The sequence below is a fragment of the Monodelphis domestica genome, chromosome 2, assembly GCF_027887165.1.
Source record: "Monodelphis domestica isolate mMonDom1 chromosome 2, mMonDom1.pri, whole genome shotgun sequence".
Taxonomy (NCBI): domain Eukaryota; kingdom Metazoa; phylum Chordata; class Mammalia; order Didelphimorphia; family Didelphidae; genus Monodelphis; species Monodelphis domestica.
The window spans coordinates 266562387-266588202 of NC_077228.1; the positions used below are offsets into that span (position 1 = coordinate 266562387).

The 25816-nt window shown below is 40.6% G+C and overlaps 2 protein-coding genes and 2 non-coding genes across 4 annotated transcripts in view; 1 reads left to right on the plus strand and 3 right to left on the minus strand.

Annotated features, from left to right (window-relative positions):
• DDX39B (DExD-box helicase 39B) overlaps positions 1-25816 on the minus strand; it is a 44949-nt gene that overhangs the window by 16940 nt on the left and 2193 nt on the right. The window contains exons 4-10 of the mRNA XM_056817872.1: positions 24712-24895; positions 23790-23908; positions 21741-21872; positions 20943-21052; positions 20702-20846; positions 20405-20552; positions 19107-20160 (exon numbers count right to left, since the gene is read on the minus strand). Coding sequence (XP_056673850.1) covers positions 20144-20160; positions 20405-20552; positions 20702-20846; positions 20943-21052; positions 21741-21872; positions 23790-23908; positions 24712-24895 — 855 coding nt within the window. The 3' untranslated portion in view covers positions 19107-20143. The remainder of the gene's footprint in view (positions 1-19106; positions 20161-20404; positions 20553-20701; positions 20847-20942; positions 21053-21740; positions 21873-23789; positions 23909-24711; positions 24896-25816) is intronic.
• On the plus strand, positions 18508-19931 carry MCCD1 (mitochondrial coiled-coil domain 1). Its single transcript, XM_007483521.3, has 2 exons — positions 18508-18738; positions 19425-19931. The coding sequence occupies exons 1-2, from the start codon at positions 18577-18579 to the stop codon at positions 19608-19610; spliced, it is 348 nt and encodes a 115-aa protein (XP_007483583.1). The 5' UTR covers positions 18508-18576; the 3' UTR covers positions 19611-19931.
• Positions 24545-24623, minus strand: LOC130457747 (small nucleolar RNA SNORD83). Its single transcript, XR_008917021.1, has one exon. It is a non-coding gene; the product is annotated as a small nucleolar RNA SNORD83 (small nucleolar RNA).
• Positions 24894-24957, minus strand: MIR7264 (microRNA mir-7264). Its single transcript, NR_127455.1, is given in 1 exon segment — positions 24894-24957. It is a non-coding gene; the product is annotated as a microRNA mir-7264 (primary transcript).

The following is a 25816-nucleotide window of genomic DNA, read 5'->3' on the forward strand; positions in this document are numbered from 1 at the left end:
AGGGCAAAGAGGGGCCCACAGCAGATGCCATGGAGACTCAAAATAGCCTCAGGATAAAACCGCTGAAGCTCAATACACAGAGCTGCCTACCCTCCTCACTCAGACTTCTGGCTGGGAAGGGAAGAAAATACTAACATAGCAATGGCCAGCAATGCCCAAGAAATACAATATATAACTACCAAAAAAAAAAAAAAAGAAAAAGCCTTTGACTCTGGATAAACTTCTACTTAGATAAACAACAAACTACAGAGGAGATAGCAGAGAACAACAAATAAGCAAACCCCCACCCCCCAAAAACAAAAAATGGAAATTGGTCACAAGCTCTCCAGGAAATCAGGCTGGAATTTGAGAGCCAAGTTAAAAAGATAGGAGAAACTTAGCAAGAAAAGTGGGAAATAGCGCCAAAAGAAAGTAACAGTTTAAAAGATAGAATCTCCCACTTGGAAAAAGGCATCCAGAAATCAAATGAAATAAGCAAATTGAAGACCAGAAATGACCTGCTGGAAGCCATGAAAAGCAGGATAGGCCAAACCAAAACGGAAAATTAAAAGATTAGAGCAGAAAACCAGTCTTTAAAGACTAGAATTAGGCAAGTAGAAGCTAATGATCTCATAAGACAGCAAGAATTAATAAAGCAAAGTCAAAAGATTGACAAAATAGAAGGAAACATGAAATATCTCATTGAGAAAATGAATGATTTGAAAAACAGATCAAGAAGAGACAACTTGAGAATCATAGGTCTACCTGAAAACCCAGAAATAAACAGAAACATTGATATCATACTACAAGAAATTATCCAAGAAAACTGCCCTGATGTCCTTGAACAAGAGGGTGAAAATAGATATTGAAAAGAGCCCATAGATCACCCTCTACACTAAAGACAACCCCAGGAATGTAACTGCAAAATTCAAGAGCTTCCAAGCTAAGGAAAAAATATTGCAAGAAGTGAGAAAGAGACAATTCAGATATCAAAGAACATGAATCAAGATTATACAGAATCTTGCAGCTTCCACACTAAAGGACAACAAGACTTGGAATACAATATTCAGAAAGCAAGAGAATTGGGTCTACAACCAAGGATCACCAACCCATCAAAAAAGACTATATACTTCCAGGGGAAAGTATGGATATTTAATAAAATAACAAATTTCCAAGTATTTGTAAAGAAAAGACCAGAAAGGGAGCAGCTGGATAGCTCAGTGATTTTTTTTCTCTTTCTTTTGTTTTCATTTTTGTTTTTGTTTTCCTTTTGAATTAACTCACACACACCCACAACTAAACCTTGCATCCTCAGCTGGACTCGGTGTTTTGTTTTTTTTTTTTTCAACACTTTCTTCAGGGGGGATTGTATTTCATAAAATCCAAGATTTAAATTTTTGTTCGAAATAGATCTTCAGAGAAGAAGATTGCTAACTAACTGAATCCAGAGAATGAACTGTTTGCAGAAAGATATCTAAACTTTTTCACTACAAGAAGATCCAGAATGAACCTTGGGATGCAGTTGATTGAACTTTTTTTTTTTTGAATGTACACTCTTATGCGAAAGGGGACTGCCCCCTAATTGGTTTTTGTCAATGTGCCCAGCAAAACATTGGTTTGCTGTCTTTCTCTCTCCTCTATTTCCCCTAATCTACGACTATTGTAGTTTTCCTCTTATTGGGTAAATTTTGTATACACTTGCAGTTAGAATTTTTTGGGGTGCAGTACACTTATGTTTAGTGATCAGTTGGGGAGACTAGTCCCCCAATCATCATCAGGGGGATTGTGAATTTTAAAATCTCCATCTTGCTTGGTCTAGCACCCAAAATTGTGCACACCCACACTACACGGGCATATTCTAGTCAATGACAAATTAGAAATAACTAACTGCCCACCTGGGCTGTCCTAAGCCAAGCTTGAACCATCATTGGCACTTGTGAGACACAGGAAGTGAGGGAAGGAGCGGCCTCTCGAATTCGCTCACTTCCTGTGGACAGAGCGAGATGGCGGTTTGTGCTAGGAACTGGAGCAGAGAGGAGGCCAGCAGACAGCTTTCCTTCAGATCAGTCAGGTGAGTCAAGGACTGATTCTCCCTTCTACCTTGGCCTTAGGGCCTAATCTCCCTCTGGCTCGGCCAGAAGGTTGAGTTAACCTTTTTCCCTTTCCTCCTCTCTCCTTCATTCCCAGTCCTTTTCCTTACTCCCATTGTGATTAAACCACCATAAACTCCATTCTGACTTGAGTGTTTCATTTTAGGAATTTCATAAGTAAATTCCTTGGCGACCATAAATTAATATTATAACAATCTTTAAAGGTGATTTTTCACCACAACAGTATCAAGTCTAAGACAGAAGAGTAGTAAGGGCTAAACAACTGGGGTTAAGTAACTTGTCAGGATCGCATGGGCTGGAAATGTCTGAGGTCATATTTGAGCCCAGGTCTTCCAGACTTCAGGCCTGTTGATCTATCCTCTGTGATACTTAGCTTTCCCCATTCCTCCCAACCCTCCACCCCTTCTCCTTTTTTTCTTTTAATTTTATTTTTATTGTCATGCAAAACATATTTTTATATTGGTCATTGCTGTAAGACTATATTCATACAAAACTAAAACCCCAAAATAAAACTGTAAATACATAGATGTGAAAGACAGTATGCTTTGATCTATATCCATCTGACTCCAATAGTACTTTCTCTGGATTCCCCTTTCCTTTGTTAATGTGCAATAAGTAACCTTCCAGTTTGATTTAACCACTTTTTTAAAGTAGCTTTCAGATAGAAATAGGTGCAATGGATGGACAGAAAGGACTGGAGTCAGGAAAAACTCAGGGCAAGTCACTTAACCTCTGTTTGCCTCAGTTTCTTCATCTGTAAAATGATCCAGAGAAGGAAATGGCAAACCACTCCAGTGTCACAAATGAGGTCACAAAGAGTCAGACACAAATGAAACAACTGAAACAACAACACAGAAATAGTTATTTCAAAGTGAGCAAGAACAAATCTACAAGCATTTCTCCCCTACACACCTTGATCTCTGGGAGAATATAGATCTGAAGCTTAACTTCGTTCCTATATGGCATTCGTCCCACCAAATTAATGCCCAGATGTGGTACAATTGCCACATGAATCATTCCACTGGGCTAAAGCCTCAAAGGTTGTCCCCAAAATCATTCTATTCCCTGGGATACTGATGAGAAACCCAGCCTGGATTCTGACTCCTGAATTCTTGTGGTTTACTTGCCTAACCTTTCAAAATTTCCAAGGTCCAAGACTCCACTCCCTTCCCTGAATGCCATGAGAGGATGCACTAGTATTAATCACCATGATTCCTAGAAGTGGATGAAGCAAATGGAGGAAGACTATGGCTGAAATGGACAGATCTTTTTGAATGCCTCTAGAACCACAGAGCTTCATCTTTGTCATGGGGCCATTGGCCAACCAGAACCCTTTATGGAATGTTGAGTCATGTTCCAGAAGAAAGATTCCCAGCTTTTCCACCTGGAGAGACTATTCCAGGCACTGTGTGCATGTGTCAATCTTTATCTTACAGCTATAGATTTATATCTACAATTAGGTATATACAAGATATAGATACATTTATATCTATATCTATTTCTTATATGTATCCAGTTATTTACATGCTGTTTGTTTTATTCTAATATATACTTCTTGAGGACAGGAGTTATTTTTTTGCTTTTCTTTGTATCTCCTAGCACTTAGCATAATGCCTGGTATATAGTAAGGGCTTCTTTTTTTAACCCTTACCTTCTATCTTAGAACTGATACTGAGTATTTATAATATAAATTTAAATATATAAACATATATTTATCTTATTATAAATTTAGTTAATTGATATTATAAAATATATATTTATATTAAATTAATGCTAAGTATTTCTATCTTAAATTTAAATATATAAACCTTACATTTATTTTATATTACAAATTTAGTTTATTGATATTATAAAATATATATTTATATCATATTGATACTATATATTTATATTGTAAATATATGAACCTTATATTTTATTATTATAAATTTAGTTTAATATTATAAAATATATATTTATCTTATAAGTATAAATATATGAACCTTATATTTTATTATAATTTTATTTTATTGATATTATAAAATATATATTTATATTACATGAATACTAAGTATTTATAAGTAAATGTATAAATCTTATATTTTATTATTACAAATTTAGTTTATTGGTATTATAAAAATATATTATATTGATACTAAGTATTTATATTATAAATATAAATTTATAAACCATATATTTATTCTATTATATTGTTTGATATTATAAAATCTATATTTATATTATGTTGGTACTACATATTTATATTATAAATTTAAATCTAGAAACCATATATTTTATTTTATTATTATAAATTTAGTTGATTGCTGTTATAAAATATATATTCATATTATATTGATACTAAGTATTTATGTCTATATTCTGCTACACTGGAAATACCTCAGGCCTTTTTTTTTTCCTCCCACAGAAGTATACTCCTAGCTATCTGGTATTTTTTGTTACAATGATGCCACTGACCTGATCTTTCACTATAAACAAATCTGGTTCTCTACCTCATAGTCTCTTTTTGGCCTCCCATCCTCTGTCTTTTGAGCTTCTTTCTATAGGAACAATCAGCTTCCAACCTGACCCAGGCTTGTGAGCTAAAAAAATGGGAGAATGAATATTTAAGGCAGAGAGGATGGGGAGAATGTGAGAAAGCAGATGAGGAACTTGTGAGAAAGCAGATGAGGAACTTTTAAAAAGAGCTACTTTATTCTAAAACTGCATAAGGGATAATACATGTATAACCTAGATTGAATTGCTTGCTAACTTTGGGAGGAGGGAGGGAAGAAAGGAAGAAGATAATTTGGATCATATAACTTCAGAAAATTGATGTGGAAATTTATTATTAAAATAAAAATAATTTTAAAATAAATTAAAAACTACATAGGGATGCCTTTATCTCTCACCTAAGGTTTCCCTATTTCTTTTACCCTAATGATCATAATTTGTTTTGTTAACAATAAAATTGCATTTGGTAATTATATTTAAAAAAAGAGTAAAGAGTGGTAAGAACTAGGTAATTAAGGTCAAGTGACGTGCCCAAGGTCACACAGCTATGAAGTATCTGAAGCCATAGTTGAACCTAGGTCCTCCTAACTACAATCCTAGTTCAATAAACACTGAGCTACCTAACTGTCCCCATAGTAAGCTATTTATAAATCCTTATATCTCTGAGGTATCCTCTCATACCTATCAGATTGGCTAATATGACAGAGAAGGAAAATAATAAATTTTGGAAGGGATGTAGCAAAATTGGGATACTAATGCACTGTTGGTAGAGTTGTGAACTGTTCCAACCATTCTGGAGAGCAATCTAGAACTATCCCCAAAGGGCTTAAAATTGTGTATAACCTTTGATCCAACAATACCACTACTAGGTCTGTATCCTAAAGAGATTTTTAAAAAGGGGAAAGGACCTGTTTGTAGAAAAATATTTATAGCAACCCTTTTTGTGGTGGTAAAGATTTAGAAACTGAAGAGCTGTCCATCAATTGGGGAATGGCTGAACAAATTGTGGTAAATGATTGTGATAAAATGCTACTGTGCTATAAGAAATGATGAGGAAAAGTATTTCAGAAAAACCTGGAAAGGCCTACATGCTCTGGTGCAAAGCAAAGTGAGCGGAACCATTGTATAAAGTAATAACAATATTATATGATGAACATTTATGAATGACTTAGCTATTCTTAGCAAAAAAGTGATCCAAAATGCCATCTGCCTTTAGAGAAAGAACTAATGGAGACTAACGGCAGACTAAATCATACTATAGTTCACTTTATTTCTTCACTTTTCCTTTATTTGTTCAAGTTCTCTTTCACAAAAGGACTAATATGGAAAGATGTTTTACACTATTACACATGTAAAATCTATATCAGATTGTTTGCCATCTCAGGGAGGGTAAGAATTTGGCTCAAATGTAAAAAAACAAGCCAAGGTTAAAAGAATGTTTTTTTTCTTGTAACTGGGGGGAGGAGGAATAAAATGTTATTTTAAATAAATAAATTTTTAAAAATTAAATGACTGTTCAAACCAACACAGTGAGACCTTTAACAGAATAGCCACTGATTAGGAACACACACACACACACACACACACACACACACACACACACACACACACACACACACACACAGTCTACGAATGTATGAGGATATAATCTCTCCTTGCCCTAAGGTACAAAGTCTTAATCCAGTGAAGCCAAGGACTCCCTTGTACTTGTTGGGAATATAGTTTGGGAGGAAACAACTGAAAGGGAGACATCTCCAGAGAAAAGAGGCATTGTCACAGAAGCCCTGTCTTTGACTGGGTGCTGAACTAACAAAAAGATAAAGAAAATCATAGATTCTTTTATACCACTTTTAGAGTAGAAAAAGAATATTTCTATTTGGAAAATCCCTCTGGATAACAAATCAATAGTAGGATGAGGGGGAAATAGGAGTGGTTAAACAGCCCTAATTACCACAATATCTCTTTACACTGCTACACTCACCATCATCATCATTCACATTTATGTAGAATTTAATGTGCCAGGTACTGTGTTAAGCACTTTACAATTATTATCTTGTTTGGTCTTTGCAACAAACCTGGGAAGTAGGTACTATTGTTGTCCTCATTTTATAGATAAGGAAACTGAGGCAAAGAGGTTAAGTCACATAGGGTAGAGAACCAAATCTGTGTCTATCACAAGACCCAATCAATAATGATTCACTTGCCAAACCCTTGTACCTGAGTTGTTTTTTTTTTTCTGTTTGGTTTTTTTATGTTCAGGGATGCAATGAAGTGCTTTTCTTACTTAATAGAATTCTTTTAGATGACTCGGGTACATGTCTCAGAGTTTTATCGTCAATTCCATCAATTCATCATCGTCCCTATCCCATTTTCAATACACACCAGATTTCATCACCCTGACTCAGTAGTATGGCCTCTGATCTCATCATTCAACCAAAACTGTTCTCTCCAAGGTTACTAACAATTGCTAAATCTAGTAGTTTTTTCTCAATTCTCATTCTTCTTGACTTTTCTCATCTTTGAAACTATCCATCATCCTCTTCTGCTTGATAGCCTAAGTCTTCATGACATTAATCTCTCCTGGTTCTCTTCCTACCTAACTCCTCCTCTTCCTCCTCAGTCTCCAACTCATACATTCAAATAGAGGGTACCCATTGAGTTCTGCTCTGGGTCTTCTCTGCTCTTTGTGTATTATTTCACTTGGCGATCTCATAAACTTCCAGGGTTTCAATGATCATCTTTCTGTTAACATTTCTCAAATCTACCTTTTAAACCCTAACCTCTTCTGACTTCCAATCTAGCATCTCAAACTGCCTATTGGACATCTCAAACTAGGTGCTCCACATCCATCTTAAATTCCACATGTCCAAAACTGAAGTCATTACCTTTCCCAAGAAACTTTCCTCTCTAACTTTCCCCCATTGTTGAACGTACCACTATCCTCCCACATACCCAACTTCATGACTTGGGTGTCATCCTCGACTTCATTCTTTCTCAACTCCCAAGTCCTGTGACCGAAGTCTGTCAATTTTACCTTTGTAGCATCTCTCCCACACACTGTTCTCTCCTCTGACACTGCCACCACCCAAGTTCAGGGTCTCATCACCTCATGCATAGTCTATTTTAATAGCTGTTGGTTAATCTGCTAACCACAAGCTTCTCCCTACTCTAGTCCATTCTCTACTCTGCTGTCAAACTAACCTTAAAGCACAGTTCTGACCTTGTCAGTTCCATACTCAATAAACTCCAGTGGCTCCCTATTACTTTTAGGATCAAATATAAAATCCTCTTTGGCATTCAAAGCCCTTGTGAAGAGCTTGACTCCTCTTATCTTTCAAGTTTTACTTCAGCCTCCCTGAATAAACCCTTGGAGTCAGTGACACAAGACTCCTTGCAGTTCTTTGAACAAGATACTATATCTCCCTACTCCATTTGTTTTCACTAGCTCTCTCTCATGTCTGTAATGCTCTTCCTCATTTTTTTTTATTTCCTCCAGGTCCCAGTTAAAAACTACCCTTCAAGGGCAACTAGGTGGCTCAGTGGATTGAAAGCAGGCCTAGAGATAGGAGGTCCTGGGTTCAAATCTGGTCTCAGTCACATCCTAGCTATGTGACCTTGGATAAGTCACCCTGTTGCCTTGCCCTTACTGCTGTTCTAAGAAACAATACTTAGTAGTGATTTTAACAGAAGGTAAGAGTTAAAAAAATTTCAACCTTCTACAAAGTCTTTTTCAATTTCCCTGAACTCTAGTGCCTTCCTTCTGTCATTTCCAATGTATCCTTTATATCAGTGGTTCTCAACCTTTCTAATGCTGTGACCCCACAATACAGTTCCTCATGTTGCAGTGACCCCAAACCAAAAAATTATTTTGGTGGCTACTTCAAAACTGTAATTTTGCTACAGTTATGATTCAGAAGGTAAATACCTGATATGCATTATGTATTCTCATTGCTACAAATTAATAGGTTGAGAACCGCTGCTTTATATAGTTTGTACATAAATGATTGCATGTCATCTCCTCTATTAGATTATGAGTTCTATGAGAGAATGTCTTTTGTCTTTCTTATCACCAGCACATTGCCTGGGACATAGTAGGTGCTTAATAAAAGTTTATCAATGAATGGATTAAATAGAAACAGAACCTGTCCTTGGCAAAAATGGGACTTCCATTAAGTTTGTCTTCTAGAGTCTAGAGGCCCTCCTTTATTTTATATATATATACATATGTGTATATAATATATATGTGTGTGAGTGTGAGTGTGTGTGTGTGTGTGTGTGTGTGTGTGTGTGTGTGAGAGAAACAGAATATCTGCACATGTAAGAGGATTTGTTAGTGTTGCTACATGTAGTATTCTTCTGAAATGGATTCTCTTTAGGACATGATAAGTTTGAGATGCCAATGGGACACCCAGTTGGATGTCCAAAAACAGGTGATAATGTAGTATTAGAATTCAAGAGAGCCATTAAGGCTGGTTACATAGATTTAGAAATCTTCAGCATAGAGAACCCATGAAAGCTAATGAAACACCAAGTAAGACAGTTGTTAAGGGTAGGCTCTAGTCCTACTTCACCAATTGCCCCAGAGGCATCTCAAACTTAACATGCCCTAAAGATAACTCATTATCCCCCCAACCGGAGCAATTTTTCCAATTTTCCTATTACTATCAAGGGTACCACTATGCTCTTAGTCACTTAGGCTTGAAACCTTGGTGTCATTTTCAACTTCTCACTCACATACCCACATACCCAAATTGTCATCAAATCTTGTTTTTACCTATTTACTCTACTTAGATAGACAATAAATATCCCATTACCTCTTGCCAACTGCAATAGTCTTTAGTCTGATATCCCTCCCTTGAGTTTCCACTTCAATACATCATTTACTAGCTGCCAAAGTGATTTGCTCCCCCAAACTCACTCTGAAACTTTGTTGTTTAATGAGTTCAGCTGTTTCCAACTCTTCATGACCCAATCTGGAGGTTTCTTCGCAAAGATACTAGAGTGATTCACCATTTCCTTCTCCAACTCATTTTACAGATGAGGAAATTGAAATAAACAGGGTAATAATGTGCCCAGGGTCACATAGCTAGTAATTGTCTGAGGCTGGATTTGAACTCAGATCTTCCTGACTGAGACCAAGTGCTCTATCCATTGTGCCACTTACCTACCCAAACTATATCCAGCTTTATTAAATATTTAACAATATCATAATAACATATAATATTACTACCTCAACAGACATAGTAATTCAGACCAGAGATAGACTATATTCAGCAACAACATAACAACAACTACAAACCATGGATTGTCCAAAAATAAAATCAAGTATAAAATCCAATGAAGAATCATCCTTTCAAACTTTAGAGATAGGAGAGAGGGCAGGTGGCCATTCTCAAATTTGGCCTGTGTTGTTTAAAAATGTTTCATGAGCCTAACCTGACTTTAATGAAATGAAATTAAAAGTATTCTTATTTGGAAATAATTATTTTGTAAATAGAATTATGATATTGTTTTATAGATTTATATAAATATAATAATTGAATTTTATGTTAACACATTGTATAATATATACACTAAATTGTGTAAATAAATATCATATACAATTCCTATTTGGAAACCAAGTCTATCAACCTGGAATCATTTTCTTAGATCATAAAAGAACTGGCAGATGGGATCTCTGAAAAACTGACAAAAATCTTCCTCTTGGGATTATAGAGATACCCTGGGAGAATGGGAATGTCATGCAGTTATATTTCTCCATTGTTTGCTACCAGGGATGTACTAATGGTCCAGTTCCATTTAACCACTTAACATTAATTAACTTTGGGAAAAGGATATTTACTTTGAAGATATAGCAAGAACAAAATACAACATTATTACCACCCCCAACATCTTGAGGACCCAATCTCATGTTTGCCACTTTGGTCCCTGGAGAAAATAATCTCAGACTTGGTTCAGTAGATCAATACATAGTATTGATCCCACTAAAACAATAAATCAAGCACTGATTTGTAGCATTTTTTGGTTTCGGAGGTCTAAATGCTGACAGCGAAAATTTAATAATTATCTCTCTGGTATAAGCTGGCTCCAGCACACTGTGGGTAGCAGCTACCCTCTGGGGACCCAAACTATGAATCCTAAGATAAGAGGAGGGCTACCAAACTTGCATCTTAAGTACAATTTCCATTCATTACTCCTGAGAATTTGCAGATACCTGCCTAACAACTTGACACAGTGATGGGAAGGTAGAAGAGATTGTATCACATGCTAATTGAGACTGAAAAGAATCCTGGAAGGTTTTATTTTCCCACATCATCATCATAATGATGATAATATTTATATAATGCCTATTATATGCTAGGTACTGTGCTAAGCATTTTACAAATATTATCTCATTTGATTCTTACAACCCTGGGAGATAGGTACTAATTGTGAGAATTAAAATTAATATACAATAACTCAAGTATTATATTTATAAGATTTATTAATAACAACTTGAAATAAAAAGCTAGAGTAAAAACCTGCCTACGTCTAAAAATCTGCCTAACTTGACTGCGATCTCAATAAAGAAGAGAGGGAGGAGGCTCAGAAAGTTATATATAAATCACATAAAGACCCACATAAACAAAGGGGAAAGGATGCTGAGAAATACAAAAGGAATTCTGGGAAATATAGTTCAACGTTAGAAAATTTCCACTTATACATATTTACAATTGAGGAAACAAAAGGAAGATAGAGGTGATTTGCTCAGTCACATAGATAGTACATGTCTGAGGCCAGATTTGAACTCTGGTTCTTTCTGACTCCAGACCTAGCACTCTATATACTATACCACCTGGCCACCTAAAATATTTGATACTGAAGTTTCTGATTAGTAAAGAATTCTTTTAGTGGTTTCTCCTCAATCCAGTTACTAGAACTCTTCTCAAACTGCCCAAAGATGGTCAACTTTATTTGACTTCCAGGTTGAGTAGAAATCTTAGGACAATTGTTCAGTCATTTCAGTTGTGTTGGACTCTGTGACCACAATTAAAATTTTCTTGACAGATACTGGTATGGCTTGTTATTTTCTTCTCCAGCTCATTTTACAGATGAGGAAACTAAGGCAAATAGGGTGAAGTGATTTCTCTACGGTCACATAGCTAGGAAGTATTTGTGGCTACATTTGAACTTGGGTCTTCCTGGCTCCAGACCCAGCACTCTAACTACTACACCACCTAACTGCCCTTCCTAGGGAACTACCAATTTATCATATTGCCTTAAGTATCCCTTGTTAGTAGTAGTAGAGGACAGAGCTCAGTGGGGACACAATAAAACACAGAATGACACTTTGATCTTTGGAAGGACAGAAGCCATGTAGTCCAAACCATACCTGAAAGGAATAGTTACTCTCACATTCCTAAAAGGTCCATCCAGCCTCCACCTGGAGACCTCTAAGAGGAAGAAGCTACCACAGCTCAAGACAACCTATTCTACATCTTTTTGATGTTGCTAGGAAGTTTCTCTTGACATCAAGCCTAAAATTTCCTGTTTGCAATTTCCACCCTTTGCTCCTGGTTCTACTTCATGAGGCCAAAGAACAACTGAATTTCTTTTTCATCTGTCAATCTTTTACATACTTCTAGACAGTATCATGCTACTTAGCTGAGTCTTTTCTTCCCCAGGTTAAACATCCTCAGTTCCTTCAAGTATCCTTCCAATGATTGGTAATTAAAAGATAATTGAACCCTAAAATTATCATGACAAATCTCAGTGCTGGAGAACTGTTAAGAAACACACTTCCCTCTTCTTAGCAGAGGGGTGGAAGAAAGGATCCTTGTCAGCTGGCTTTGCTTGAATTTTTTTTTCTTTTTTACAAAGCGGGATCTCATGGTGAGGGCAAGAGAATTGGAAGGGAAATAACTTTAGTATGAAATAAAATACAACAAAAATCACACAGGGAACTGATCCAACCATTCTGGAGGGCAATTTGGAATTATGCCCAAAGGGCTATAAACTGTGCCTGCCCTTTGATACAGTAATACTACTGGGATTGTATACCAACAAGATTAAAAATGGGGGGGGGGGGCTACTTATACAAAAATATTTATAGTAGCTCTTTTTGTAGTGGCAAAGAATTGGAAACTAAAGAGATGTACTTCAATTGTGGAATGGCTGAACAAATTGTGGTACATATTGGTGATGGAATACTATTGCACTATAAGAAATGATGAGCAAGATGATTTCAGAAAAAGCTGGAAAGATGTGCACGAAGTGATGTGGAGTAAAATAAACAGAACTGGGAGAATATTATACATAGTAACAGCATTATATAGTATGATGATTAACTGTGAAAACTTGGTTACTCTCAGCAATGCAATGGTCTAGGACAATCCTGAAAGTCTTATAATAGGGAATGCTATCCACCTCCAGAGAAAGAAATGTTGGAGTTGGATGAAAGCGGATTGAAGCATACTATCTTTTACATCAGGGTATTTATGGTTTTATTTTGGGGTTTTGATTATATATGAGTTTGCTCTTACAGCAATGACCAATATGGAAGCATGCTTCACATAATAATAAAAATAAAGCTTTAAAAAAATCACACAGGTATTAGAATTGTGGACTATGGAACTAGTTCTTTCCACCATACAAACTAGAGCATTTCTAAGTACCCAGCAGTTTTCCAAACACAAGAGGAATTCACTTCATAGATTGGGCTTGGCCTGGTTGTTTGCCAAAATCTGCATAGATGTTGATGTTCCCTCAAATGGCCTCTGTGACTCTGGACTCTTGCCCCAGGTATCAGAGAGGGCAACCAACTGAACAGAGATAGATCCTCCATGATCTCCTCATACAATTAATAACCCTGGCACACAGAGAATCCCCTCAGATTTTGGGTTGGACGTCTAGAATCCGTTTGCTACAAGTATGCATAGTGGTAGAAGCACTTCCTTCAAAGCATCAGTCTTATGAGTAACATGAGAGTCCCACAATTTGGGAGCAAATGTCAATGAGGTGAATGGGGAAGCAAGCACTCTGGATTTGGAACCTCAATTTCATGCACCTCTCTAGACCTTGGTTAAGGCTTCCAAGACTCCAAAGCCTGCATCATATTCACTTCCAATACTTGGCTATTCATTAATGAGAAAAAGGGAAAAAGGAAGGCTGGATTTGGAAATTTAGAAGAAATAATAAAGGAAAAGATGAGAAAATGGAGGATGCAGAGAAATCAAGAGAAAAAAGGAGAGAGGAAAGGAAGATCAATTCAGGAAATGGAAAAGCAAATGGCAATCAATAGTAGGATAAAAGAGAATAAAAGAAAAATGAAAGGAGGAAAAAGAAGGAGAGGAGATAAGGAAGACAGAACCTCACAACAGACCAGGCCTTTTGGGGCAGTAGAATTAGGGGAAGGATATTGACTCCTGAGTTTGGAGTCCTCAGGGACTTCCATTCTACAGTATGACTTTACTTCAGTGTCTCAGCTTGGTCCAGGTCAACCTGCTTACATGGCCCTGGGTTACATAAATGGTTGCATCTCCATAAACTACGACAGTGAGGTCAAGAGGGCTGAGCTGAGGGCAGAGATAGAGAGTACAGTATTGCTGCTGGAGACGAAAGAGCACTTGTTCCTGAAAAGACAGGAGCAGGACATTAGGTGGAGTCTCAGCATTTTGGGCTACAACAAACTCAGTGGTGAGCTAGGGATCCATGCTTTCAGACCACCCTGCCATGCCCCCTATGCTGGCCCCCATGAGATCCAGGAGCACTGCTCCCACAGCTCTTTCTTAGATCCATACTCAGAGTCAGCACTTCTACTTATAGGACCCAATTCATTTTCCCACCTTTCAATACCAAACTAGAGGGTAGACCCCCTCCTCTTCCTGAACCCACTAATTTGGATTTCCCTCATCATGGGACCCAGGAATTCTTGTGCTCCAAGAACCCACTTTCTTACACATATCCCCTCCCTTCCTGTGCTGCCCTCCCACCACTGACTAGGGCATGGGGTGCAGGGAATGACTCCTGACTCCCATACACTTCAACTGTCCCATGGCTGTGAGCTGGGAGGACAGTGACTTTCTGGTGCTGTGGCTACAATGGCAAGTAATTCACTGCCTACAACCCAACAACCTGGGCCTGGGAACCATCCCTCCCAGAGACAGAAAGGAGGAGGCAGCTGATGATAGGCAGCCATATTTCAGCAGTGCAGGCCTGGCTGGAGGGAGATTGAAGGAAGATACTTTGGAGACTACTACAGGTCGGGTTTGGAGGCCAGGAACCTAGAGGTAAGGACACACCATAATCCAGGGACTGTCCTGCCCAAGGTTTCCTGGGCCTGGGGTGAGATGAATGTCTAAATCCTTTTTCAGGAAGAACCTGGGGATGATAGTTAAAACTCCCAACTAGAAAAAAGAAGAGAGGCTTAAGGAATTCTCTAAAAGGGTATTAGGGGGTTCTGTGTGTTTATGTGTACTCTGACCTCTTATTTTCTTCATTGTCAAGATTCTTGAAGACTTACTTGGTAGAAAGGCTATAAGCCAACATACATTGTGGGAGGTGAGTGGGAGAGTGGAAGAAACTAAAGACAGTCATTAACCTAACTCTGAACCCTCCCTTTCTTTTCACTACCACAGTGTCTCCATCCCTTTGTATGAACCTCTGGGAGATCTCTGGGAAGGAATTCATCCTCGGGTGCCTGGCATTTGGCTTCTCACCTAATATCACTCTGATTTGCCTTCAAGATGAAGAATCTCTGAGCCAGGGATCCCAGGATGCTGAGCCATTCAGCCTGGAGGAGATGGGATCTATCAGAGTTGAGAAAATGTGGAAGTCCCATCAAGAGATGAGCTTTGATACATCTGCCTTGTGGAACACCAAAGGCTAAACCAGACTCTCACCATGAGCTGGGTGAGGAGTTTGCCACAATTGTTGTGGGGGATAATCCTTACTCCCAGGCTAGACCTATATAGCCTGGATGTTTCCAGTGTTCAAAAACTGACTAATTCCCACCCCACCCCACCCCCCACCCCCCCACCCCCGACTTCTAGGATCTGAAATCCTTGGGTCTAGAGTTAGAAAGACCTGTTTATGAATGTGACCTCAGACATTTCCTAGCTGTATGACTCTGGTCAAGTCATTTAATTTTTGTCGGTTTCCTCAACTATAAAATAATGTTAATAGCACCTACCTCCCAGGGTTGTCATGAGATCAAATAAGATATTTATAAATCTCTTAGCACAGTGCCTGGCACATAGCAGACACTTAATAATAAATATTGCTTCCCTATACTCCACCCCTATCACCTAATCTTCAGAAGTCTTTCCTACATGTTCATAATCATGAGCCTTAAATTCTCTTTTCTTTATCTTTTAGGGAACAGACACTTCCCCAGTGTTGAGAGCCTGGCTTAGGTAAGATTCCAGGGTGAGGGAAGAGGACACATTGCTGTGGGAGAGCTTCAGGCTGGAGATTTATGAGTTAGGGGGAGGGAAGAGAATTGCAACAAAATAGACAAGCATCACTGTTTCTCCCATAGACCAAGGATTCCTAGGAATTCCTCCACCCTCAGAAACATGGAGACCACAATTGAAACTCAACCTCTCAAGTAAGAAATATAAAACATTTTCTCCCTATTTTGTTGTTGGATATTTTCCCCTCTTTTCATCAGCAACCTCGGTTAAGAGTTTGCTAACTTATTCACCAAAACAATAACCTTGAACTGGGGGATCCTCTGAACAGTGAAAGATCTCTTTCTTCTAAAAGAGATAAAAAGAATTCTTACTTCACAGCACAGAGAGAACACAGGGAAATTGTTAGCTAAGATTTAGGTCAGGATGAAAATATAAACAGTTTCAACATAAATTTAGACACATTCATAGATGACAGAACCTAATGGATTCATATTTCACTTTATTTTTTAACTCTTACCTTCTATCTTGGAACTGATACTTAGTATCAATTCTAAGACAGACAAGTGGCAAGGGTTAGGCAATTGGGGTTAAGTGACTTGCTCAGTCAAACAGCTAGGAAGTGTCTGTGGACAAATTTGAACCCAGGACCTCTCCTCTCTAGTCCTGGCTCTCTATTCAATGAGCCACTGAGCTGTCTTTCCCCCATCCCACCCCCTCAAACAATGAATTTACTAAAGGATAGAGCTGGAAATAGGAAAGGTTGGCTGTCTCTTTCAGACTAGCCTCCTCAGGCTGCTGTGGACCTGGATTCCAGAGTATCTGTTTCTCAGGTTTAGGACCTTACTATTCACCTGAGACAGAATGCCCCCAAATGAAGGAAGATGAAGGGGGGAGGGCAAGTATCAGTAGAATATACATGACTAAAAGGAGGGGCTAGATCCCTCAGTATGGTTGAGGAAAAAGCTGGAGGGGAAAGGGCTCAAGTACTGATCAGAATCAGATGCCTGGTGACCAGAAAGTAGAAGGTGGGGGGTAAGGATTAAGGTGTCTCCTTCTCCCCATTCCAATAAGTATTCATCAGGCCAGCACCTTTATGCCCAGCAATACAAAGGATACAAATAAGTATCAGGCATAATTCCTGTCCCTAAGGAAGACAGTCCAACTCAGGAGGCAAAATTTAACATATACAAAACAATTGGATAATAGTTAATCTTACAATAATATAAAATGGTAAATCTTACTCATATTGATAAGCACTTAGATGTAGTATAACAGAGAAAAGTGGTTGATAGCTTCCTGGGACTTTTGCTGAGCCTTCAAGAGGCAAAAAAGTAAAGATATATATGGGCGGGGATGGGGATGAGGATGGGGAGAGACTAGCACTAATAAAAGACAAAGCTAGAAATAGGCACAAGAAATTGAGATTACATCTAGAGTATTGTTCTTAATTCTGAGGGTGGGGGGCACCTACATTTTAAGAAAGGCATCAACAACCTGGAGTACATACAAAGATCACTTAAAGGGTCAGGTAGTGTTGAGAATAACTAGTATTTATGTGGTACTATTGTTATCACTATTTAACAGATGAAGAAACTGAGGTAGACTTGCCCAGGGTCACCCAGCCTCTAAGTATCAGAGACTGGATCTGAATTCAAATGGTTCCCCCACTCTATCCACTAGGCCACCTAGCTGCTTCTGAAGGTTATGGGGGGATAATGATAGCTCTATTTCCTGAATTTGAAGAGTGTTTTGCTTGGGTGGACGTTGTAAAGATACACATACATATAGGCTTAAACACAAAAACAATTAGAAAGTGGGATGGGTAACCTCAAGAGGTTCCTACCCCCTACCCCAGCCACTAAACCACTAGATCTTCAGTTAACTGAAGGGCTGACTACTTGTCAAGGATATTAATAGATGTGTTGGGGGTGACCAGATGACCCCTGAAGTCCCTTCTAGCTCTGGTATTCTGATTCTCTGTGAGCAAAAGGTAAAAGTGGAGGGTGGCGACAAATAGCCTTATCAGTATAAGTTCTTAAAGAGTAGTTTATAGTAGAATAGCAATTTTATCATTGTAACTTGGAAGAGGGTAAGGGCAGTTCTACCTTGCTAGAGCCTGAAAATTTAAGTCTAAACACAATACACTTCCTAAACAAGGCGAGACAATCCAAGAGGAAGCCATAAGAGATCGGCCTGGGGGTTAAGCTAAGAGGGGGTGAGGAATCTGCTTTGGGGAAGGAAGATAGGAATGAAGGCAATGGTAGGGATAAGGAACAGAAAGAGAATGAGTGAAAAAAAAATGTGAACCTGAACTAGGTGGATGAAAGAATCAAACCACAAGAGAAAGTTTAAGATCCTGGCACCTGCAATTCAGAGAATAGTGCTGCCAGGTTGATTAAAAGGTTACATGTAGCTCATGAGCAGGAGTCCATGGACTCTGGGGCTGGCCAGGCTGGGGAGGGAGTAGGAGGCAGTGGAGCGGGCAGGGGCGGGGGACTGGGCAGGGCTGGGGCATCGAAGCGAGGCTGGGGCTCCGGAGGAAGCCAGTTCTTGGCAGCTGGAAGGCAGTTCGGACATAACTCCCTCCCCAGCCCCAGCCTGCCATGGGCCTTCCTCTGCCCTGGCTCTCTCGCTGCTGCCGTCTCCTGCCTTCCCGGATCATGGTCCCTCATATTTCTCATGGGGCCCACTCCCAAAGTCCTGGGACACCTACGGAGGAGTTAGCCACAGAAGAAACAACCAGGAAGACCCTGCCTCCAAACAGGGTAAGAGGGGTAGGGATAGGGTGGGGGTGGTTACTTTAGATAGGGAGGAGCAAATCTTAATCCAATACCCCCCCAGTTTCTGGTCCTAAGACTCTGCTTTTACCATTCTTGAGGAATTTCCCTCTTTTTCCCCTCCAATACTGAGGGATCAAACCCCTCCCTATACTTATGCATATTCCACCGCTACTCTCCTTTCCCCCAACCTCCTCTCCCTTTCATATAGCAGAGTCCACAAAGTCCTTGAGCAGGAATTTCCCCCTGGTTTAAGAGTTAATTATTCGTCAGAGGGGAAGTGCAGTTTTTTTCTCTCTTCTTCCAGCAAGGCCCTTCATCCAGACAGAAGACCAATACCTACCCCCAATACTTACCCCCTTCCACTGTCCTACTATATAGCAGGAGGCCAGGCTGGGATTCCTGAGAGCACAGACCTGGAGAAGGGAGGTCCTGGTTCAAATATGAACACAGGCCTTCCTAAGCTGTGTGACCCTGGCCAAGTAACAACCCTAATCACCTTGCCCTTATCACTTAGCATATTCTTAGAACCAGATGTTTAGTATCTATCAATCCTAAGAAAGAAGATAATTATGGGGTGGTTTGGGAGCGTGAAGAAGCAGCTGTTTTTCTCCCCAGTAAACTGAGCATCATAGCCCAGAAAGTTGGTCTGAACCCTCTGCATCCTCCCCCAGGGTCCAGGCCACAGAAGAGCGGAGTTGGCCCAGGCAGAAGAACTGCTTGAGCAGCAGTTAGAGCTGTACCAAGCCCTGCTGGAGGGGCAAGAAGGGGCATGGGAAGCTCAGGCCCTTGTGCTCAAGATCCAGAAGCTCAAGGAGCAAATGAGGCGGCACCGAGAAAGCCTGGGAGGTGATGCTTGAAGGAACCTTCCCTTACCTTCCTTCAATGGCTGAACCCAGGTCAACATTTCTAAGAACCCCTTTGCCCCCTCCAGGGTCCTATCCTGTTCCCTTCTTTCCTGGAGCAGAGAGAACACCCAATGAGGGGAAATAGGAATGCTCTCTTGAGGAGGGCTAAGAATGGGAAGGGGTACTAAGGATAAGCTAGTCTCTAGTAAACTGAATTCCTTCACAATAATCCTATTTCCAGTCCCCTGTGACCTCCATTCCACCCCCAAAGTTGAAGAGGAAAAGATACCACCCATTGCCACCCCTCAAATAAAGGAACAAAACCCTCACAAATGCTCAAGACACTTTTTTGTTTCATTTTTAGTTTTTGTTAAAAAAAAATCCGACAGGGCAAATCAATGAGGGATTTTGGGGGATGACGTGAACAGGGCCGTTGGGGCGGGAGGCTGGGGGTAGGTGGCAGTAGTGTCTCCTTCACCCCCACGCCCGGGTGTTCGGCTCCTGGGGAGGGAGAGGGTATCATACTCCAGGGACGGCCAAGGCCTCTACCGAGTCTGCTCGACTGAAAAATTTAAAAAAAAAAAAGAAAAAAAAGAAAGAAAGAAATTAAGATAGGGTTAGAGGTGGGAGTAGTGATAGGAAGGGAAATGATAGGGGGAAAGAATTATACAAAGAAAGGTGGGGAGGGGAAACTGATGAGAATTAATAAAAAGACAAGACACACATTAAGACTTAAAAAAAAAAAGGCTGAGAAGTGAGATCATAGGATAAAAGCTAATTAGCAAAAGGGAAAGTCCAATACTCACTGTAGGAAGAAATGTCTATCTCATCAGGCAGTTCACTGATATTGACCTCGAAGCGATCCTGGACATCATTGAGGATTTTGGCATCATTTTCATCTGACACGAATGTGATAGCCAAACCCTTTGTACCAAACCGGCCTGCCCTAGCCACCTAGGGACGAGAAAGGTGATATAGGTCAAGGAATATCCTGAGAAAGAGACAGTACAGAAAAGATGGATATGGGGCAAAGAAAGGTGAGAAAGGGGCTAGAAAGCCAGAAGGTAAGAGATTAAAAAGTATCACCCAACTATGAGGCTTACCCGATGTAAGTAGGTATCTGAGTCCTCTGGCATGTCATAGTTGAAAGCAATGTTTACTCGTTCGATATCCATGCCCCGGCCAAAAAGGTTAGTAGCCACAAGGATACGACGCTGGAAATCCTTAAACTGCTGATACCGGGACAGCCTGATAGTGGAGACAGGGGATAGAGTGCAGGGAAGGATATGAAAATTGCCCTTGGTATTCTCCTGCATCACCCCAACCCTCGAAGATCTTGCTCACCTCTCCTCTTGGGGCATCCCACGATGGATGGCAATGGCTGGGAAGTTCTGTTCCACTAAGAGCTGGGCCAGGGCAATGCAGCGTTGCACAGATTTCACGAAGATCACCACCTGTTTGTGGTGAGATAAGGAAAAAGGATTCAGTTATACTCCTGGAATGGGCCAAGGCTTCTACCATCCTACCTCAACAGATCCAATTCTTGCCTGAACCACCAAACTACATGCTCTTGCTTTTCTGACAGTCTTAAAACAGTCTATTTTCACTCCATCTACTTCACTTGATTCAGAGAACTATCATTCATCTTGAAAACGAGATAAGGGGGCAGTTGGGTGGCTCAGTGGATTGAGTCAGGCCCAGAGATGGGAGGTCCTAGGTTCAAATCTGGCCTCAGACACTCCCTAGCTGTGTGACCCTAGGCAAGTCACTTAACCCCCATTGCCTAACCCTAACCACTCTTCTGCCTTGGAACCAATACCTAGTATTGATTCTAATATGGAAAGTAAGGGTTTAAAAAAAGAAAAAGGAAAAAAAAGAAGAAAACAAGATAAAACCAGAGGGAAGTTATGGGGTGGTAGAAAGTTGCCATCAGAGAACAAAAAAGATGTCATAGCTGTCAGGAAAGGCAAAGATAGATGAGATACTCCTCATATTTATAAAATAACAAAAGATCCAGACCAAGCAGAAGAGAATTCACTTGGCATCAAAACTGGTTAGCCTCCCCTAAAGGGCATTCCTGGCATTTATATTATCCTTCAGACTTTTCTCCCTCATGTTCCTCTCTCCTCCCACCTAGCTGACCTGGTTGAACTCCAAAACATCCAGGAGGTCGAAGAGTTTTCGGTTCTTCTCATTGTCCTTCAGCTTCACGTAGTACTGCTGCAGCCCATGCAGCGTCAGCTTCGTCTCATCATCCACGAAGATCTCCATTGGCTGGGGGGGAGGAAGGGAGGGGACGGAGGAGGGAGGGCAGAGTGGGGGTGTTAAACCTGAGGGGGGTGGGGGGGGTGGGGATAGGCGACTCCCAATACACCCCATGAATGGGATGGGGAGAAGAGAGTTAAGATGTCAAGTTCCCTTCCCAACTCCAACCCCACAGCCTCCCAAACATGGTCTCTTCTCTCTAAAATAGGGTTTTAAGTAAAAGCTGTCCTGGGATGTTGTAAACACCCATGGAAAGCACTATCGAGGCAAAAGGACAATGGACAGAACTAATGGCCTCTGGTGAGACTATGGCAAGAGGCTATTCAGATGATTTAGACAACATCACCTCAATTTGCCAGCCAAAAGGGGGCAATAGTGGGAGAAATCTTAAAGAGAGTTATGATACTATCAGATAAATCTGAAACAGTAAAAATGGAAGGTTGACTTAGGGGGAGATGGTCAAATCTCTTAAAGATTAGGATGCTACATTAAAGAGCTGGTTTAAAGGAAATGGAGGTAACTTAAAGTGAAAGATTGCATCACTTTTTCTAGCCAGAACCACCTAAGAAGGAAGACCCCTTTAAGGGACTGGCTTCCTTGAGAAGCTAAAATTAAATAAACCCCAGCAATAAAGATGTTCAGGCAAAGAGTAGCACCTCCTATTATTATATAAGAATTCTCCTTTAAAGCTCTTGAACTATATATCCCCTTGAAGGGGAAGACAAAATCTCTACAAGGTAATAATAGATTCAGCCTCAATCCCCATTTGCTTCTCCATCCTCTCTAGCTAGCCCTAGATTCTGCCAGGGAATTGATGGTCAAGCCCACTTAGGAGCAGTTTAGAAGCCTCCTTGAAATTCATCTCTATTACCCACAGAGGGTAGTAGTACAAGGGAGGCATCCCACATAAGGGAGCAATATAAATAAATCCCCATCCCCAAGCCTTACCCCACTACTCTCTTTCCAGTTTTAGAACCCCCAATCCCCACCTGGTTTCAGCAAAGTAAAGATCTTCACTTGTTACCTTGCCCTTTCCCCCTCCCGGAAAAAAAAAAGGAAACAAAAAACCAAAAAAATCCACCACCCACTCAGGAGCACCCCCGCAACTCGCATGGGCGCGAAGGGAGCGCGGTACGCGTAAGGTTCAGGAAAAAAAAACCGGGAACGGAAAAAAAGGCTGGTTTGGTCCTCTGCTTCCTGGACACGGTTCTCCTGCGGCCTCCGCTGCCGCCTTCCGATGCTGGATGACATCCGCAATCCCCCGCCGCGCTGAGTCTCTGCTGCTGGCTCACATCTCCAGAGGGTCCAGATGGGGGAGGAGGAGGAAAGGGAGGGGAAGGAGTAGAAGGGTCGGGGGTTGAGGTGCCGAAGGCCCCCACCCCTGGAGGTGGGGAGGGGGCAGACTCATTTTTGACTTTTGCTCTTCTGTTGGCCATGCCCTGAAGTCTGTCTGTCCCTCTCTCGCTCTCCTGTCACCAGGAAATGTGGGTTTTGGGGAGATTTGAGTTTTTAGGGGGACCAAAAGGCCCCAGTTGTGCTCGATGCCACCTTGAGGGTGTGTGCTTGTGGGGGACAAGGGAAATAGTGGGTGGTGGGGTGGGACAGTGTGTCCCACCCTGCCAAAAGGAAAAAGAGTTTTGCTGTTGTTTGGGTTTTCTTATTTTGTTGGGGGTTTATTTGAATTCTACCCGCTCTCGTGTTTATCCCGACCAAGTCTTCCGGAGTTTCCCTGGCACCCGCGCAGACCTTATCACTGGCTGTCTCTATCTCTGTCTTTCCAGGGAGGACTCAGCCCTGGGGGGTCACATGACTCCATCTCAGCACTGGGAGGACAGGGAAGAGGGTAGACTGGAGAAGGTCGAGGAGAGGGAGTAGGAGAAGGCTTCGGGCAGGGGATGGAGGGAGAGAAGGTAGAAGGGTATTTACGTCTTGCATGAACTTGCGGCAGACAGGGCGGATCTCTTTGCTCAGGGTGGCACTGAACATCATGACCTGCTTCTCATGGGGGGTCATGCGGAAAATTTCCTGGACATCCCGACGCATGTCTATAAAAATAAAAAAAAGAGAGAGAAAAAAGTTTTTAAGGGGTAGTATAGAATCACAAGGAAAAGGGTAATTTCCAATATGAAGAAAGCAAGAGACTATCTGGTTCCCTGTCCAGTATGCTACTTTTGGTTGTAACAGGCTATCTCACTCCAACACATGAGCTTAATTCGATTAAATTATCTTCAACTGCTCCTTACAAATCTTGCTCAAAATTCCCCTCCCAGAAAGTTCTCAATATCTGAATTTGGTATTCAGATGGCAACTTAAGGATGCTTCCTGGTCCCAATATCTAAAACTTAAGTCTATCCAGAAGTTTGGTTATTATTGACTGAATTCTGCTCTCTTCCTACCTATCCTAAAAGCCAACTTCCTTTAATCCTAGCATTTCAAACATAAGGCAAAATAATCAGTACACAGTGTTATCAGATTAGGGAAGTTCTCTCTAGGGGATGAAGGTACCCCCTTCTCTAACATATAGAAAGAAAAGGCCCGAACCATTCTCTCTTTATTATCCCCATCACTAAAGCATCCCAAAGCACCATGCTGACTTGCTTGGACTCCCCAGATCCCCTTTTATCAAGAACCAATGAAAATATTCACAGATATCCAAAGAATGCCAGCTTCCCGGAGCCCAGAGCCATCAGTCATGGGTGATAGATCAAAAGTCGTCCTGGCACCAAGGTGCTCCATCTTAATATGAACACATCATGTGGCTCTAAAAGGTCAAATACCCTGACCTTTAATTTCCATGAGGTATAGACCCAGTTCTGTGATCCCTCTATTCTTCAGGTTTTCCACTCACCGAGTTGTTCGAGCATTTTGTCACACTCATCCAAGATAAAATGTTTAATGTGTTTGAGATTGAGGCTCTTATTTCGGGCCAGGGCCAGGATACGGCCTGGAGTCCCCACGACAATGTGTGGGCAGTTCTTCTTCAGCACCTCCTCATCCTTCTTTATTGAAAGACCACCAAAAAATACCGCCACCTGCCATTCAGAATTGAGAAGGTCACCACAGAGTAATTATCTTCTCATTTCCTAAACAGCCATTTCCCAGTCTTGATTTCTTCCCTATTTGGCTAAAACCTTTTCTTACTGCCACGTAAAAACATTAGAAATTATCTTAATGCTCTCATTTTGAAAATAAGGAAACCTAAACTCAGAAGGGTTGGCTCACTCGTACAGTTAGCCAGTGGAAGAATCTGAACTAGAATTCAAATCTTCTGACCTTTAATCTAGTGTTCTTTCCATACCCTTCTCCTTGTAATTCTGAAAAGTTCTATTTTCCTCTGAAGTTAGAGTGAATGTACAGAGGGAGCAGAGAATACTGAAAGGCAGAGCTTTTGATCTGTTGCAAGTTAATGGACTTAATTTACCCCAACCAATTGAGCAAGCCCAGCTCTGACTGGGAAGAAGTAAAATCAAGCAAACTCATCTGTACCTAAGCATGCTTTCTATTCCAATACAGTTAAGTGAGAAAATATAATGGGAACCTCTTAGGCCATCCATCCATCCAGTGGTCCAGATAGCCAGGACTCAATTTTCTGCTATCCTAAAGAATGAAGACATCATGTATCTTCCAAGTCCACATATGCCATTAGGGATAGAGAGCTTAAAACCTTCCCACACCACACAACCTAAGCTTTCATCCATACTACCACCTCCTAGAACAACCCAAATGGTGGACAAGAAAGGAAAAGACCTAAGTATAATGAAGTGCAAGGAGCATTAATGTGACTTAAAGACAAGAGCAATAGAAAAGCAGAGTCAGGATAATGGAGTTAACTATATCCTAGCTCATAAATTGCTTAACAAAGAGGCTGGGGGAGGACTAACCTAAGTTAACATAGTAAGAGCCCCTGGCCACTAAAAAAATCCACCCAGTAAAGAAGATAAAAAAGATTTTTA

Excerpts from the sequence above, each read along its gene's own strand:
- MCCD1 (XM_007483521.3), top strand. The coding sequence starts at position 18,577 with ATGGGCCTTCCTCTGCCCTGGCTCTCTCGCTGCTGCCGTCTCCTGCCT. Across the intron at positions 18,739-19,424 it reads AGACCCTGCCTCCAAACAGG|GGTCCAGGCCACAGAAGAGC; the intron begins GTAAGAGGGGTA and ends ATCCTCCCCCAG.